We start from the raw sequence: 18,085 nt of genomic DNA, 5'->3' as shown, positions 1-18,085 counted from the left end.
AACTGATTATAATTAATAATTATTGAAAAAAATTATAACTATTCGGTGTTTGTAAGTGATTATCGTTAAATTATTATGTGGAAATGTTAATATTAAATACATTTAAGACGTTTTCTAAACAAATTAGAGCCTTATGTTATAAATATAGTTGAGTAAGTATACTAAGCAGAGACATAATGTAGGAATCAAGATGGAGATGAGAAAGTATTAACATCATTAATCACATTTTCGAATCCATTTCTCATTATTTAAAAAAGCAACAGATGTCTCACTTTCTTATCATTTCATTTTCTTGGAGGCGTGTTGACGTCACACTTCATCTTCCAATAGAATAGCTTTTCTCGTACAGCACGAGCACGTGCAGTACTGTACGAGATATAAAAGTGAGCTACAAAGAGCCGTGGTTCACATTCAGTAGAAGGTGTTGCAGTTATTTGGTTCTTCTCTGCATTAAGGTAAGCCTGTTATTATCAATTATTAATGGATCATAGTTCAAAACATTCAAGGAAAAAATTATCCAGAAAAAAATAAAATAGAAATTTTGAAAATTTTATTTAAAAAAAATATATATATATATGTGTATATATATTTCAAACAGAAAGCGTTCTGATCATTATGCAAATTATGTTTTACGTTATAGATTTTAGCATTGTATATTGCTGTTAAGTGTAAGGTTAACAAATCTGAAAGAACTGAACTTCAGCCTTAAAAAATGAATTAATTTTCCTTTCTTTGTTTTTTATCTGACAGAAATTTTTTTAAAAATTTCAATTTTCTTTTTTTTTTCTTTCTTTTTATCTTTTGAAAATAAATGTGTTTAGAAATCGACGTATGAATATTGGCTTACCCCCAAACAGTATTAGAGAGATTAGAAAAGTTAAATTTTCATAATGTTTCCAGAAAAATTTAGATTAAGTTATAATAACAATTGAGTAAATATATATATATTTAAATTATATTAAAGTTAAGAAATATCAACTTTTTGGAATTTTCCGTTAACTCAAACCGAAAAGAAATAACTTCAACATCGTTTGATAGTGTATGCGATAATAAAAGTCAATCATAAATAAACATATTAATTTTTAAAAGAAACAGCCTAAAGAAATAATAATTTTCAAAGTTGTAAGGCAGGATTACAGTCCACTTAATCCGATTAACAGATTGTGGAATTCTACAAGGCGATAGTTTTAACGGAAGCTGTTGAAGTGAATCTCGACAGTAAGAGATACAAGATTTCCTGAGTGGTTTCTCTACTTAAACTTTCTATTGTAACACCGTATAAATGTTTATATCTTTAAATTATTTTTTTTTTTTATCGAAAGTTTGTATATACAATAACAAAACACAGCTTTGTAGAGTAACATTTTTTTTTATATGAAAAATCCGCTAAAAGATATTTAAAATGACAACTGAAACTGATTTTTATCAAGTGATGCGGTGTAGTTTCATTGAAAAGTTCTCTTCTCTTCGATAGTCTTACCCAAATTGACTTTTATTATGTTTTGTTCTTACTAATTCTTGTACTTATTCGTTTTTTATTAGTAATTAGTGTTATTTCCAATATTATTTTAATGTTTTTCAGCATTTTTCAGAATCCGAAAAATAATTAAGGTTTGCGCCGCCACTTTAACGTTAAATCGATCTTTTTGTTGATAAATAATAATTACGAGAAAAATTTGTGGCATATTTGAACGCGCAAATTCTTTAAAATTAATCTTAAACACTTAATACAACTTGAAATTTGCTTTTCAAATTGTACAGATCTCAAATTTGGTATCGAAGCGTGTATGCTATCGGAGTTTTACAGAACGCTCGGCCAAGTTTACAGAACGATTATACGCGCTGCTACCTGATTTAAATTACTATTATTAAGAAACTAAGAAAATTAAGAATATCTAAATGACGTTTAAATGTAAGACTAACGAATTCCAGTAATTATTTCTTAATTAAATTATCAATAAAGTATTGGAAAAATGAGGAAATGCGTCGCAAAATTTAAATTTAGTTTCGTCTTAAAGGTTAATGAATTGATTATTTACTTAAATTTATAATTAACAATTTGTTTATTAAGAAACGTATTTTTACAAAGAAATCCGTTTTTAAAGACGAATTATCCGAATAAACTCTTGGAAATCCTCGATTAAGTTTTTTCAAGATTTTCGGATTCGCCTTCGGATCACAAGAGAATCAACTTGTCACTCACTCCTTTTATCCGACTGTATATTTTAGATAAAGTTTAATTGTATCTTTAGAAAAGATTTCACTTTCGATGCCTTTCACAATAAGGACAGGCTCTTTGCAACCATTTATAATAATTAGTTTTGTTGAAAATAAACATTTTAATATTTTCTCCAATAAAAACAGTAACTTTAAAAGCATTGCGAGTATTATCTGTAATAATAAGTTTTTAGCCTTCTATAGTATTGTAGCTAAATATAAAATATTGACATCTATTGAAATTAATATTCTAAAATCTTTTCGAGTAATTTAAATTTGACTTGAAAAATAGCGAAAGAATGTTTTGCTAGTCCTTACCCAAAGGATGTGTTTATATTGGAATAAATGTTTTCTTCGATACACTTTTCACACATTTCCTTTTTTTTTAAAGAAAAAAGAGAGTAAATAAAAAAATAGAAAAGTTTATATATGTTATATTTAAATAAAGTACACAAAATATTCTATATTAAAAAAATAATATTAGCACTTCATTTAAACATATCTACGTCTTTTAATTTTCATATACTTCACTTTTTCGAATTTAAGACTCACTTTTTTCATTTTTCTGAACATAAAATTGGTGCTTCTTAAATTTAAGATGTTCCTTAAATCGAGGGATTTTTCTATCCTTTAAAAAGTCCGTATATAATGAAAATCTCGTGGCATTTTCCGTTTATTTTGTATTTTCCTTTAACCGTAATTTATTTTAATTACATTGTTAACATTTTTACTCTTTAATAAATTCCTTGAAACTATATTTACTTCAATTATCATTTTGAAAAATACCTTTTTAAAAGTCGCGGTATGACGTATTACGACAGACCTATATATTTTTTCTGTTCGATTTAATTATTCCGTAAATTTTATATAAAAAGTAATTGTTAACAATAAAATGATTAAAATACAAGATTTTATTTAATAAATAACAAAAATTGAGTTAATAAATCGTCCGTATTTTCGCGTAATAATTATATTTCGAACGTGCATTACCACAGTTAGAGCAAACATAACATTTATTAAATCTGTTAATAATATATACGTATACATAAATATATAACTATGTAATTATTATTAGCAGTAAAATATTAGTGTTAAAGACATAAATCTGCTACCATTAATAGTAAATTCATAATTATTATTACTAGTAAATCTACTATCTTTAATAGTAAATCTGTTAATAGCAATATTAAATATTCTAATGATAATAATAAATCTTTGATTATTAATTAGTATTTTCGAAAGTTTTCTGTACATAAATTATTAATAAACTTTTAAATCGAAAAACTTTAGATTTAATGCGATTTAAACTCGTGTTATAAGAGTAATATTGTAGTTGGGCGATCGATTCCGGTTCATTACATATAGAAGTTCGTAACAGTCATCGATTATGGATCCTTCGCTATCTTAGTAAATGGAGTTTGCGTATGAAACCGCAGCTCTTATATCGTGTCGAGATTATTGACTGGAAATATGACTTATTTTTCAAATATAATATCTTATAAGAAGAATATTTTGTATGATATTGAAGACGTTTTTACTCTAGCAAATGTATAAATAAAGGCTACATGATACCGATACGTCGTATGGCATATATTTGAACTTGGCTCATACTTTTTACTGAATTGCCAAACGCATTTTTCTACATAATATGTTAGAATTCGCAACCTAATACGAAATATACTCTACTAAAACTTTATTTCAATTTTGAAAATAAGTTTTTACTTTTATATTGAATACCAAAAGCATAATGTAATCAACTAAGGTTTGCCTGTCTCTTTCCAGTACTTTGCTAACTCTTTTTTTTTCAACCAAGTAACTGGAACGAATATTCGCCGAGACAATCTTTCGATACAGTAAACGTCTCTAGGGATTCTTATCGTCGCAGGGAATTTCCCTAATTGGAACAGGAAGCGAATACAATGGAGGAAAGTTAAATGGATAACCTCGGAGTTGGTACCCTGGGAACCTAATACTGACCCTTTGAAGTGACAATTAATACTGTAATTTCCCTTTTTCGTTTACTTCGGAACCAAATTCCTACACAGTGATTGTTCATTAATGATCAAACCCACTTGTTGTAGACTAACAAGTAATTTCCTGTTTTAACGTCCATTAATTGCTCTTATACAAATAGCGTTTCGTTTGTTGCACTAGAAATGAAGAAATCAAGAAAAGGAATTCAATTGATGAACTGATTGCTGTAAATTTAATTTTTGCTTGTTTATTTTATTTTATTTTCTTTAGTCGATTATAATAATTATTCCTGCATTTATCCAGAAAACATTATTATTATTGACTTATTTTATTATACTATTTTGCACTTATCGTGTCGGTAAATGTAATTTAAAAGAAGAATAAAATATAAAGTTATTTCTTGTTTGATAATATTCACTTAACAATACTTTATATTATAAATTACTCATCGATACGATAATAATAGTACAACAAATATTAATCATTTAACTAGAAAAACCAGAATAATCATGAAACTATTTATTTAATTTATGAAATTTTATAATATTTTAAACATTGTTTAACCGTATAATTTAATAATTTTTATGTCGTTATTAGTTATAATCGCCTAGAAATGACAACCTTTCATTAACTTCTGACGGAGTGAGATCGTTTTGACAGATATTTTTCAAAAACTGTGAAACAAATTTAAATTTTGCATATTAAATATTTGCTAATATTATGTAAAATTATCGGCAAATAAATAAAGATCGATGAACTAATTGATAATTTAAGAAACTAAACGGAAATGAGCGAGAAAAGTAAATTGTAATTCCTAAAAGACTAAAAACAATTTTTAGATCTTTAATTAGATTTATTTATCTCTTCATTTACTTCATTTCATTATCTACCTCAGTCAAGATTTTGTCCTTGGTCTTGAAAAAATCTCTTTAGTCATTGTCGTAAGCAATAGAATAAATAGAGATCGAAGAGCATTCAATGCTTCACTTTTCTCCGGATAACTTTTTTAAATAATTGAATTAAAACTGTTTGCCCCTGTAAATCTATCTTTTCCTTAAACTTTGGTAGTTTCAAAGAAAAACAAACACATTTTTTTAACCTTTTTCCCCCTACAAAAATTCGATTTACAACTGATTTTAATTATGTACTAATTTAATTTCGACAAGAATTAAAATAATTATTCTAAAATTTAAAAAAAAGTCTACGTTTTTTTACATATTTATTAATATAACACGAATAAATGATGTGGGTCTCATTTATAACTTAATTTACCTAATTACAAGCTGTTAAATCTTAAATAAGCATTAATATTAGTTAATCAACAAATTAAAGAAAAATAATTTAATATTTATATATTAAAATAATGTCTAAATTTTTAAAAAGTCACGATATTATTAAGTAAACACCAAAGTTCATAGACTGTTGACTTAAATTCAGATTTTAAATCTCCATTCTAAATTTAGCTCAATAAAAAACACATTTTCTAAACTTCTTTATATTAAAAATTAATCATTTATTTGCTAGATTATACGAAACGTTTCTAATGTAGTTTTTTTAAGGTCTAGCTACATTCATAAATATGAAAACTCCAAATATTCTTAAAAATTAAAAATTATTCCTGAAAATCACTAAATATTAATAATATATTAATATAAAACTTAAATAATTGTTTATTTATATTATTAATAAATTCAAAGAAGATTTTGGATAGATTTGGAAAAGAAAAGAAAAATCACCGCAAACTACAATCCTGGAAAAAATATATATGTATTTTCGTTGAACTTCTTTTAATTTTTAATTATTTATCTTCAATACATCATAATCTTTCGACTTAGTTTTTATCTGACATAAAATAATTCTATAATAATTAAAATATAACTTTTAATACAATAAATTTAACAAAAACGTCGGTTAAACTTATTAAAAATTTCTAACTTTTAATTATTATTTGATCATCTTAAATTATTATTTAATTATTTTATACTTTTAACTGTAACACTTGTTTATTTCAAGAAGATTAATTATATTTTAACAATATCAGAAACTATAAGTGACAATTAATTCTTACATTTCACAGAAGTTAATTTATCATTCATTAAATCTTCTGTTATATTTTAAACTGAAATATATGCAAATATGAGGAATGCAATAAAAATAATAAAATTAAAATTTTTTAAAATCAATTATAAATGTGATGCAATTAATTTAATCACATTTTATCTATTCTTAACGTAATTAATTTTTATTAAGTTCGATTTCTGTTTATGTACTTTGGAAATGCTATAAAAAATTTGAATATTTCATTTTTTCATTGTAATTTAAATATACGTTTANAGTTCTGTTGATTTTAGTCAATAAAGATATAAAACACATTAAACCTCGTCCAACATAAAAAACTGAAATATATGCAAATATGAGGAATGCAATAAAAATAATAAAATTAAAATTTTTTTAAATCAATTATAAATGTGATGCAATTAATTTAATCACATTTTATCTATTCTTAACGTAATTAATTTTTATTAAGTTCGATTTCTGTTTATGTACTTTGGAAATGCTATAAAAAATTTGAATATTTCATTTTTTCATTGTAATTTAAATATACGTTTAAAAATTAAAGCGAGTTTAAAATTGTAAAGTAAAAAAAAAAAGCAATTATAATCTCAATAAAACGTAGGGAACTATTCGTTATATTTTAAGGAATTTTTGGGAAATTTTAGGAAAAAACTAAGTATTTTTCATTTATTTTTTAAAAAGTATATGTTAAAACATTGGAGCTAATTTAAAGTTTTAAACTAAAGAAAATAGTAGTAGTTCCATTGACAAATGAAGTTAAAGAGAATATTCAGATTTACTCATAGATGCATAAAACAGCAGGGAATCGAGTTAAATATGGATAATTCTATTTAATATAAATTAAATCCATTAAAATTGTCGACAAAAGAAGGAAATGTTAACATTTCTTGTTCGAACACCCGCTGCGAAGGAGTTAAAGGCGACTATCATCATTCTTTTCTAATGCTAATGTTATGATATGTTGTAAGGGATTAAATATATAAAACTTCTTTGTTCTTGTCCGCTTTTCCATATTTGTAAATTAATTTAAAAGTCCATACCGATTGTTAAAAAGCAAGAAAAAGGTGAAGTTATCTTTATATATTAAGCAGTTCGGGATTTTATTATTGATTTATAAAATAGAATCTCGATGAATATATTAATTAGCTTTTTTTTGTATTTTAGTAAATTAAAATAGATTAAATCCATTTGTAAATTAAAGTACAGTATTTTTTCTTGTTTTTATCGGAAAATATATATAATTTGACATCATATGAATTTTTAAATATTTTCCTTGATATAATTTAGTAAAAGAAAAACAAGATTTGAAATTACTAAGGAAAAAATTGAAAAAATTTTCTTTATTTCTGATTAAATTTAGAAGTTAATTGAAAGAATAGTTTGTTTTTAATTAGAAATTAACAAGAATTTAAGCATTATTTTATTTTAGTAGAGAATATTTTAATTTAATATTAATAAAAAAACTTATTAAACGATTTTTAAACTACAAATTTAAAATTTTTTAAAGGAATTTATTAATTAAAATTAACTATATACGTTCGATTATTATATTTTAAGTGTATTTAATAAAGAAAACTTACTAAAAAGTTATATCTCTAGTGCCCATCATTAATTTCGGTTGATGAATTTATGACTGATCAAACATAAAGTTAAGATTGATCAATTTCTGATCGATCAAATATATAAATGTAATATAAACATTTAATATAAACTATTTTAAATTTATTTTCTAATATTTTTAACTCGTTAAAATTATAAATTAAAAATTACTTTCGCAATTTTATGTAAAAGGTTGAAATTTTATATTTTTCTCCCTCCTCTTTACTCCCTTGATTTTAATTATATTAATAACACGCAAGAAATTAAATATTACAACAATATAATTAGAGTAATTTTTTATTCTATAGATGATATTATTTAAATAAATTTATATTTTCTTTCGAGTATAGCCTAACGAATTTATATATTTTATAAAAAAAATTATGAGATAATGTTACTCATAATTCTGTAAATTTTATTAAATAAACATTGATCAAATATACTCTTTAAGCTATTCATTATAAAAGAAAATACTATATTTTTGTAGGAAAATACGCAAAAATTTATCGATGAAATTCTTCACATTGATATTGTCGATATTTCTCTGAATATTAATGTAAACATTATTTAACAATTAATTAAACTTTTCCTAAAATATCTCAATTTTAATGTTTAAAAGAAAAAGCAAATTAAAATTTTAAATCGATGCTCTTAATTTTGTCATTATCCCAACGTGTAAGAATGTGTTATAGAACTATTGAAAAATGAAAGCAACTATACCAATATTTCATGTTAAATAAAGCTTGAATTGATAAATAATCTTTACCTAAAGTAAGACAAATGAATACATTAAAGTTTAGTAAAGTTCTATTAAGAAAAAAGTAAATTACTCGCTAAAAATATAAGCTAGATACTAAAAAATTTAACGACCCGAGTTAAATTTCAGACGTTCTCATGAAATTATTTAAAGTCGGCTTATAGTCTAATACATATAAAAATCATTTTAAGCATAGAAGTTATTATAAAAATGTTTAAACAAATTTTTAGGAAGAGATATAGAAATCCTTTTTCACTTTTATTTTTATTATTCTCTTGTTCAATTCACTCCAAATCGAACTACTTTCGTTGATACTCTCTAAGCTTGGATTTTCCGTCCTCTAGAATACAGATATTATGCTTCTACTACAGTTACACATGTAATATCCTATTGATAGATATATTTATGTGTAACTCTCGATTCGAATAAACATTTCTATTTTACAATCCGAATTTATCCTTCAGACGTTATCGTATTGAGGGTTTCAAAGTATTCACACGTATTCCACTTCGCGCGAATAGCAACTCTCTCATAAAATTCATAAATTATAATCAAAAAGTATAAGAATTTAGAAGAGGAGAACAACTCAAAATGCTTCTCCAAGCCAAAATTTTTGAATAAATTGATGCAATTCTGAAATATTTACGTGTAGTAGTTACTTAAGAGTGAAACAAACAGGTAAAAAGCTTTCTACATAAGCAAGATTTCGTACTATATATAGCAAGAATAGACTCTTATCATCGTTATTAAACTAGACAAGTAACGTTATCAGATAGTGGACGTTTTTATTGACAGTCGTGACGTTTCACCTACTCTTATATCCAATCATCTCGACAATGTGAATTACTTCGTTACGTCGTCTATAAACCGCGCTATCACTTCTCGATATCGATCTAACCTTAAAAGTAACCAAAATGCGATAATTATCGATTTACAAAACAGTTCGGGGTTCTATCTTTAATGATAAGTAGAGAAGACATCTCGTTTCTATACATAAAAACTATAAGATATGACACGTCACCTCTGGATTCTACATTAGTACGTTTCGTCATTGCGAACGATGGCGAAAAACATATTCTTAATTATGTAATTCCAATACACTAATATGAGAGAATTTGTATAAACTAAAGTACTTTATATGTAATTTAAGTTTTTGAATTATAATATCGGAGTTTAGAATATTAAGCGATTCTAGCTAAAAGATATTAAGTGATCAAGCACGAGTTATGTGTGTGCGTAGGTGTGTATGTGGGGGGAGAGAAATGTATAGCAAACATATATACAAGTTATATAAATCTTTGGTATAAGAGGATATTGAAATAAGATTTATGATTATGGTAAAGTTGTATGACTTCTTCGCATACTTTATCGGTCGAAAACGGAAAGATAACAAAACCAATTTTGTTTCCAAATCTGAGATGCGGATCCGAAAATATTGCTCTATTTTTTTCCTTTAGTCAAAAATTTTATTTTATATTCTTTATTTTATTATGGATTTTTTCTTATTTTTTACAGTATTGTGAATTTTATTTTTATGCAATTTTTTAAATAAAAAAATGATTATAAATAATTCTTTAGAAATTTCATATTTCTTCTAAATAGATCTTTTATTCAATTTCACTTTTCTTGTTTCAATTCCAAGCACCTTTTGATTGAAAGTAAAGAAAAATTCTTCGCCTTTCAGTCATCACGAAACTGAACGAAACATTAAAAGAAAAAGCATTTCTATCAATTTTAAAGTTAAAATTATTTAAATAAAAATATTAAAATATACAATTAGAAAATAAACTTTTGATTAAAATAAATATTTCTAAATTTATTTTAATTTTATCCTGTTTACGATTGAAAATCCTGTTCGGCGTTTTTGTATACAGGGTGGCCCAAAAGTCAGTTAACCATTTAAAGGCAAAATCAATCATTTATTCAATTAATTAAATAATTATTCATATTCCTGTAAATAAAATTGCATTGTTCTAAACTTAGTTTACTATTTACATAATTATATTCACAAATATACAGTATCTAGAACTCATAATAAAACACGATTAACTAACTTTTGAGCCCCCATATACATTTATAGGCTTAAATTTATAGCTTTTAATCAAATATTTTGTAAAGTTTACAGTGTTTTTAAGTAAATTTTGTTCTATTTTTATATAGAAATAAATATTTTAAGAGCGTAGGTTAACTTAAAGTAATTATATATTTTTTAAATATTTAATTATTTTTACAATTTACTTTGAGATGTTTTATTTGAATTTCTATAAAAAATTAAATTAAATAACAAAATTATTTATTATATTATTATATGTTATGAAATTAAAAACTAAAATATAATATAAGACTAAAAAATTAATTTCTAGTAATTTTAAATTATTTTTTAAGGTATATTGTTTTAATATCATAAATAATAAATTTAGTTATAATTGAGAATTTAGAAACATTTTAAAAACATTACTTAAAAATTAAATTATATTAGTTTAATTAATTTATTTTTGACTATTTTAATCGTTAATTTTTACATGATTTATTTATTGCGTGGATATTCGTTCAATATTTGAATATTTAAACGAACCAATAAGGAGATTTTTCTGATCAAATAAATAAAAGAAGAATTCATTGTCTTGTGTCGTAGAGAGAACGTTATTAGAAAAGAATATAATAAAGTTTTTATGAAAGAGTCCGCACATGAAACTCTCATTACAGAATGTCGTAACTAAGATAAATATCAAAGTTAGTTTCAGTCGGTGACATCAGAGTAGTTTATTTCCACTAATATTTGGTCATCACTATTGGTTCTTGTGCCCAAAACTGACACAACACTATTTGTTGCCGTTGTGGGCAGATGTTTCTATGGATGATGGCTTGTGTACAAAAGATTACAACTTCTTTTATCTGCTATTTAGCCATTTATTTTCGGATTATATAACTATATCTTTTTCTTTTATCTGACAGATTTTTATGATCTTTTTTAAACCGACATAAAAATCTCCTACTACAAATATTTACCTTTTTTACTAATATTCAATTATTTTATGTGAAAGTAATTGTGATTTTTATGCTTATGTTTATTGTTTTTTTTACAGTTTTGAGAAAATTATTATTAATATTTTCGTTGTTAAATATATTTTAATGTTTAGAAAATGTTATATTTACAGATAAATTAATAATTAACTTAATAACTCATTATTTAACCACTATTTTTTGTTCTTCAATACCATCATTTTAATATTCCTTAATAACTAAATTTCATTACTTAATATCAATATTTAATAACTCATTTTTTCATTATTTAATATATAGTTAAGCCGATAACATTAAGTGCTTTACGATCAAAATTAACAGAGAACATTTCAGATAAATTAAACACAATTAAAATTTCAGATATCATTTAAAATCCCAGCTATTGATCGTAATTAATGACAACGTAGTTTTATATATAATTTATAAAGTTTCGATGCTTTAATTAAAAGTCTAATAAAGATTTTTGAATAAAATCGAAGATTAAATGAGCAAACAATATTAAAATACACTCAAATTATGGTTCAATATTACGTGACTTGGCAAATGGCATTAACTAAATTTAAAGGTTTTCTATGGAAAGGCCCTACGTATAGGAAATTCCAGATTTGTAACCCGAAAATTTCCCTTTTCTCGTTGATTTTAAGTATAATAAATGTTAAATTATATTCTTTTCAGATTATAAAATGTCGAAAATGTTGGAAGTAACCTATTCTCGTCAAATTGTTTTAATGGCCGTAATCATGGTGATGTCCTGTGTGTCTGTCTTGAGTGTATCAGAACCCGAACAGGCAATGTCAAACAGAGGTAATAATATGCATCAATTTCCATTAACATCATCAATGTCTTTTCTGTGAATCTTATTTTACAATACGAATTAAATATATCTGATTATATCTGCAAACCGAAGAAGTTCCTAAACTGGGATTAACTTCAAATTAAAGAGAACTTTTTAGATAATTCAGAAAAATTTAACGAGTAATTTTATGAGGAATTGTTTTTTTTAAACAACAGAAAATTTGACGAAAGTATTAAATAAATAATAATTTAATTAGTAAGTGTAATAAATTTTGTAAAAATTGAGAAATTTTTTCATTCAATATCATAAATTTGGGGATTAATAAAGGAATTTAGGGATTAAATAGAGAAAGTTGGAAATTTTTACGAAGGATTAAAATCCATTTTTGTATTATTTAAAAAGTTTTTCCCTCTTCAATAATTTCATTAAAGTCTTTCATCCAAATCAAATTTTTTATTCAATTTTTTTTCCTAATTTCTGATTGCAAATTTTGAAATATTTCTCAACTTTAGTAGTATTTAAGCATTAACTTAGTACAATTAACCCAGATAAACATGATAAAACCTTTATTAAATTAAAATTATCCGTAAACTATAGAGACTTAAGAAACATGAATAAATTACCTACGAAAATTTTTAGATATTTTCAAAGTTACCTCAGAATACAAAAATATGTACAGTACGAATATATCGAGTAAATCAAATACATTATTTATTATTAAAAAAGAAAACAATTTTAACTCGGGATATAAACATAGCTATAAATAGGATTAAGTTCAATATAATATGACAAAAATATGTAATGAACAAAATAGAAAAAATTCTAATTCAAATGCAAATGAAGATGGAATAGAAAATTTCTCATTACACCAAAAATATTAAGGGAAAAGGCAGAAATACTTAAATATTATGTATGCAAATAATTCTCAATTTTTTTCTTTCCTTTCGATTTTTATTCACGTTGAAAATAAAATGAAAATTTAAAATGGCGATAAAGTCTCGGAAGACAAATTCTGTATATTATGAAGGAAAACCCTTTTATGAGATTACAGAAAGCTGAATTAATTCTCTTTCGAACGAATTATAAAAATATATAACCGAGAAAAAGACAATTAACTTCTTATTTAGATAAAAAATAATAATAAATCTCGTTTTATAAATATTAAAAAAAGTTAATTTTTGCGCGTAAATGACGCGTAATTGTTTGCATATATAAGTTTTCATTTTATCTTATTTAAAAAATAATAATTTTATTTTATATTTAATTCGCGTAAATTAATATAAAATACTGTATATATATATGTGTGTGTGTGTATGTTTTAAGAGAAATAAGAGAAAAGGTAATTAGTATTTGTTGTATATTTAAATATATGGAAAGTTAAATGTAATTATTCTGTATCAAATTCAGGATGGAGTGTTGGAAGAGAGTTTCCTTCAGATGTTGCTAGAAAAATCTTCGAATTAGTCAGAGTGGGAACTGGTATGAACATTCCAGACGTTAATTCGCACGAAACATCTCTGAAGAGATCTCGATATAGTCAAAGAGAGATTGGAAGCGAATTTCTTGGAAAAAGAACTGTAGACGATGAAAGAGACAAAAGAATAGGTTCGGAATTTTTAGGTAAACGTATGGGATCGGAATTTCTTGGAAAAAGAATCGGATCGGAGTTTTTAGGTAAACGTATGGGATCCGAATTTTTGGGCAAACGTATGGGATCCGAATTTTTAGGTAAAAGAATAGGATCCGAATTTTTGGGAAAAAGAGCGGATGTCATGTATAATGATCAGGGTAAAAGTAGCCCTATTGGGTCGGAATTTTTAGGAAGACGTAAGCGTGATGTTACAGAAAAAGATTTACATCAAAGGTCGTCAGTGGAGAGAGTGTAGGGTGAGCTTCATCTTTCATTCATTAACTTTTCCTGCTGCGTGTAAATGTAATTTTAATCACTTTTATTTCTAATTACGATGACGCGAATTAGATTTACGCACTTCTTTAATTAATAATAATAATTGAAAGAATTAAAATTCGCCAGTAATATAAAATAAATATATATATATATATTTAGGCATGTGTAAAATGTTTTTTACTTTGACTTAAAAGATAGAAATCGAATTTTTAAAAAATGTAAATGTGAAAATTTTTAAATTTAATAAATAAATGATAATAAAAAACAAAATATTTAAAATAACGCTTAAAATGAATGTATATATGTAATAATGTGGAAATTACTCTAAAATTTAGCTATCTTCTTCAATAAAATAATAAAAAACATCTGTCATGGCCGAAGTGTTCAACAAGTAAGTCTTTTGCATGAGGAATTATTATTCATTTTGATTTAATTTATATAAAATTTTGTTAGGTTATTTATTAATATCAATACTTAATCAGTATCAGCTTTAACCGCTTTTATTTTTTAAATATTTTTTCTTTAATTAGATCCAGACGGGAGACAACGACAAATTGTAAACTTACCGATATCTTCAGATTACTTGAGAACATCAGAAAAACGTCTTTCGGAATTTTTAGGTGGACCGGGTAAAAGAAGTTATTCAGAAGAAGAAGAAAACATGGTGCCAATCGGTTATCTTCGGGATAATAATGAGAAAAGACTTTCCGAATTCTTGGGAGGGCCAGGAAAAAGACTGTCCGAATTTTTGGGTGGACCGGGAAAAAGATACTCGGAATTTCTGGGTGGACCAGGCAAGAGAGTCTCTGAATTTTTGGGAGGACCGGGTAAAAGATTTTCTGAATTTTTGGGTGGACCCGGTAAAAGAGTTTCGGAATTTTTAGGTGGACCCGGTAAACGTAATTATTTTAATATCAGATATCCTCAATTTTACGATGATAACTAATTATCATTATTAAAAGTATATAAAAGAATGAAATAAAACTTGTTCTATTTTAAAATTTATGTAGTTTAAAATTATATGTATATATACATATTTAAAAAACAGAAAAAATCAATAATCTGTTGAAGTTTTCAAAGTAAAACATCGTCTGGATTTGTTGTGAATAATAGTGTTTAAGAAAAGCAGTTTTAAGATTTTCATGGACAGATATAAATTAATATATACCTTATAGATATAAATAAGTATATAAATATATATTNAGTAAATATATATTATATAAGAATTATTTTAAAAAATATGTTCTTAAGAAAATCTTTATTTGAAATTGTTTAATTAAAAATGATTTTGTCTTTAGTGTAATATACAGATATAATGTGTTATTTGTAAAATACTTATTTAAAAAATAAAATAAAAAAAAAAAATTCAAAAAATGCAACACTAATTTGTGAAGCATTCATATGTAATAAAGTGATTCTATGTAATAAAAAGCCAGAAATAATTAAACATTTCCTTTTAAATCAATTTTATTAAATGATAATCGAAAAGAAAATGAATTTTTTTAAATATATATAATTTCAGTAATATTAAATATTTTTCTCTTCTTAATTATTGTTAAAAAAATTTAATAAATTATAAAATATTCTGAATTGTATTAAATCAATTTAACAGAAAAAAAATGGCGGTAAAACATGGAATGAACAATGAATTTTTATGAAAGAATGAACAGTAACAGATGAGATTTAGGGAAAAAACCGATACCACAACAGATAAAGAAACTTTAAAAATTGGAAACAATCAAATAAAAAAAAAGGAAATAATTGATAATGGATGAGAAAAAGAATAGAAAAATAAATAAATTAAATATTTAAAGTAACGAAAAATCAAATCAGAAGGAAAAAATTTTTTATTTAACAATATAAAGTTAAAAGAAGCGTTAATTCAGTGAATAAAAATAATGAATACTTTATCTTGCTAGAGAATAAAAAACTTAACATTTAAATTTTATATGAAGAATATTTACTTATTCCCAAAATGGTAATAGCGGATGAAAATAAATAATATGAGCTTCAACAAGAAGTATTTAAGTATTTTTTAGTTTCTGATTCGAAAGATACTTAAATAAACGTCGACGTAAATCTTTATTTCACATTTAATGTATGGAAATGAAGAGAATGAGAAAGGCGATGATAATCAAAACGTGACGGTATTTTGAATAAAGAATGTATTGGAAAGATTAAGAATATTCTTTGTTTGAAATATTTAAAGTCAAAATATTTATATCCTTTAATATAATTAAATAAAAAGACTTTTTAAACTATCATAATCTTCGTTTATTTAACTCCAAATTCAAAATTCTATTATTTATTTAAGAGTAAACATTTAAAAATAAAAAGCTTATTAAATTATATTAAGAATTGTTAACGATAAAATATTAATTTAAAAAAGTGATATTTAAGCAGCACTAAATAATATTTGTTACAAATGAAGAAGTTTGTAATTTAAAATCATTTATAAAATGTCTCAGTTTTAACGACAATTAACCAATGATTTCCGATAAATGTCTCTTAATTTTTGAGATATGAAACCGAAAGCTACTTTAAAAGCTACTGAATGTCATTAAATATACAATTAAGAAAATATAAAGCCTTTATATAGTAAATATTTTACGTAAATTTTATTTCATTCCTCTACGATAACTCGATTGGAATTCACGAGTTTAATAATTAAAACTTTTATTTTAATAAACATTATTTAAATAAAAGCGAGAAGAAATGTGTTAATTTTAAAATAAACCCTTTACAAATTAAATAAGAAACAATAAACTTGAACGAAATTCAATTCAGTTTATTCATATTCTAAGATAGAATATGTCCTACAGTCACAAAATACTAATTACAAAATAAAGTATACTTAAATTTTCATAAACTGTATAATTAGTTTTAAATTATTTCGCTCGCATTATCAAATATTTATTTTAGTGTTTGACAACATCTTTAATACAATAGCGAACCCTCAAAAAACAGAACGAAATCATTCGTTAGAGTAGCAAGCACCAACAAAATTGTTCATTAATCGAGTGGTCAATAAAACAAGAATCCATTATTATTGCAAAGAAATTATGACAAAATTATTTTATGTTTTTACTGACAAAAATCTTTAATTTCGAGTCTCATTATTGCAGATTCGAGTACGTAAGAATTTATATAATAATAATAAATCAAAAATTTTTAAATACAAAATAAATAAAATAAAATAAATAAACAAGTTCTGTTGATTTTAGTCAATAAAGATATAAAACATGATAAACAACGTCCAACGAGATAAAAGTTATTTTCTTGAATAAACTTAAACAATAAAAAATATAAGCTCATATTTAATTTCAGAATTCAAGAAGTAGGTTTGTTGTTCTGAAATGTTGACTGAGTTTTTGTTATGTTGACCTCAATAATTTGTTTTATAAAACCATAATGTTTAAATTGGAATTATTTCTTTTGTTTCTCTATTTCTCTTTTATTTTTTTTTTATTTCTCTATTGTTATAAAACATAAAACAGTATAAAGATCGAAAGTTACGATCTATTATTCTGTGCATATATTAAAACTAGTTGTTTTTAAGGGTTTTTAAATGTATTTTCATGCCAAAATGTTGTGTTTCAATAATCTTTTCCAGCCTGAGATGATTTAAGTATAGATATTCTAAGGTTTTACCTAACGTCTCGTATGTTTAGGAGCCTCACATACGCATAATTTGATAGTCGATCTTGATCGGAATCTAGTAATAATTAGGATTTTA

General features: G+C 24.2%; 1 protein-coding gene across 2 annotated transcripts; it reads left to right on the top strand.

Annotated features, from left to right (window-relative positions):
• The first annotated feature begins 391 nt into the window (after positions 1–391).
• LOC111620788 (fulicin peptides-like) lies at positions 392–15,545 on the top strand. 2 transcript variants are annotated; one of them, XM_023362779.1, is made up of 5 exons: positions 392–455; positions 12,323–12,451; positions 13,851–14,330; positions 14,685–14,740; positions 14,880–14,999. In XM_023362779.1, exons 2-3 carry the CDS (start codon positions 12,331–12,333, stop codon positions 14,327–14,329), a joined length of 600 nt encoding a protein of 199 aa, XP_023218547.1. In that variant the 5' UTR covers positions 392–455; positions 12,323–12,330; the 3' UTR covers position 14,330; positions 14,685–14,740; positions 14,880–14,999. The 2 variants fall into 2 exon arrangements, with proteins under 2 accessions (XP_023218547.1, XP_023218548.1); XM_023362780.1 differs by lacking the exons at positions 13,851–14,330; positions 14,685–14,740 and having other exon boundaries at positions 14,880–15,545.
• Positions 15,546–18,085: the final 2,540 nt, after the last annotated feature.

Source organism: Centruroides sculpturatus, unplaced genomic scaffold (genome assembly GCF_000671375.1).
Source record: "Centruroides sculpturatus isolate CEXI.00-Female unplaced genomic scaffold, Cexi_2.0 scaffold89, whole genome shotgun sequence".
Taxonomy (NCBI): domain Eukaryota; kingdom Metazoa; phylum Arthropoda; class Arachnida; order Scorpiones; family Buthidae; genus Centruroides; species Centruroides sculpturatus.
This window is presented reverse-complemented; position numbering and strand designations above follow the sequence as displayed.

Bases quoted from the DNA above. Each gene is read 5' to 3' on its own strand.
- LOC111620788 (XM_023362779.1), top strand. From the start codon at position 12,331: ATGTCGAAAATGTTGGAAGTAACCTATTCTCGTCAAATTGTTTTAATG. The intron at 12,452-13,850 runs GTAATAATATGC...TATCAAATTCAG, and splicing joins ACAGGCAATGTCAAACAGAG to GATGGAGTGTTGGAAGAGAG.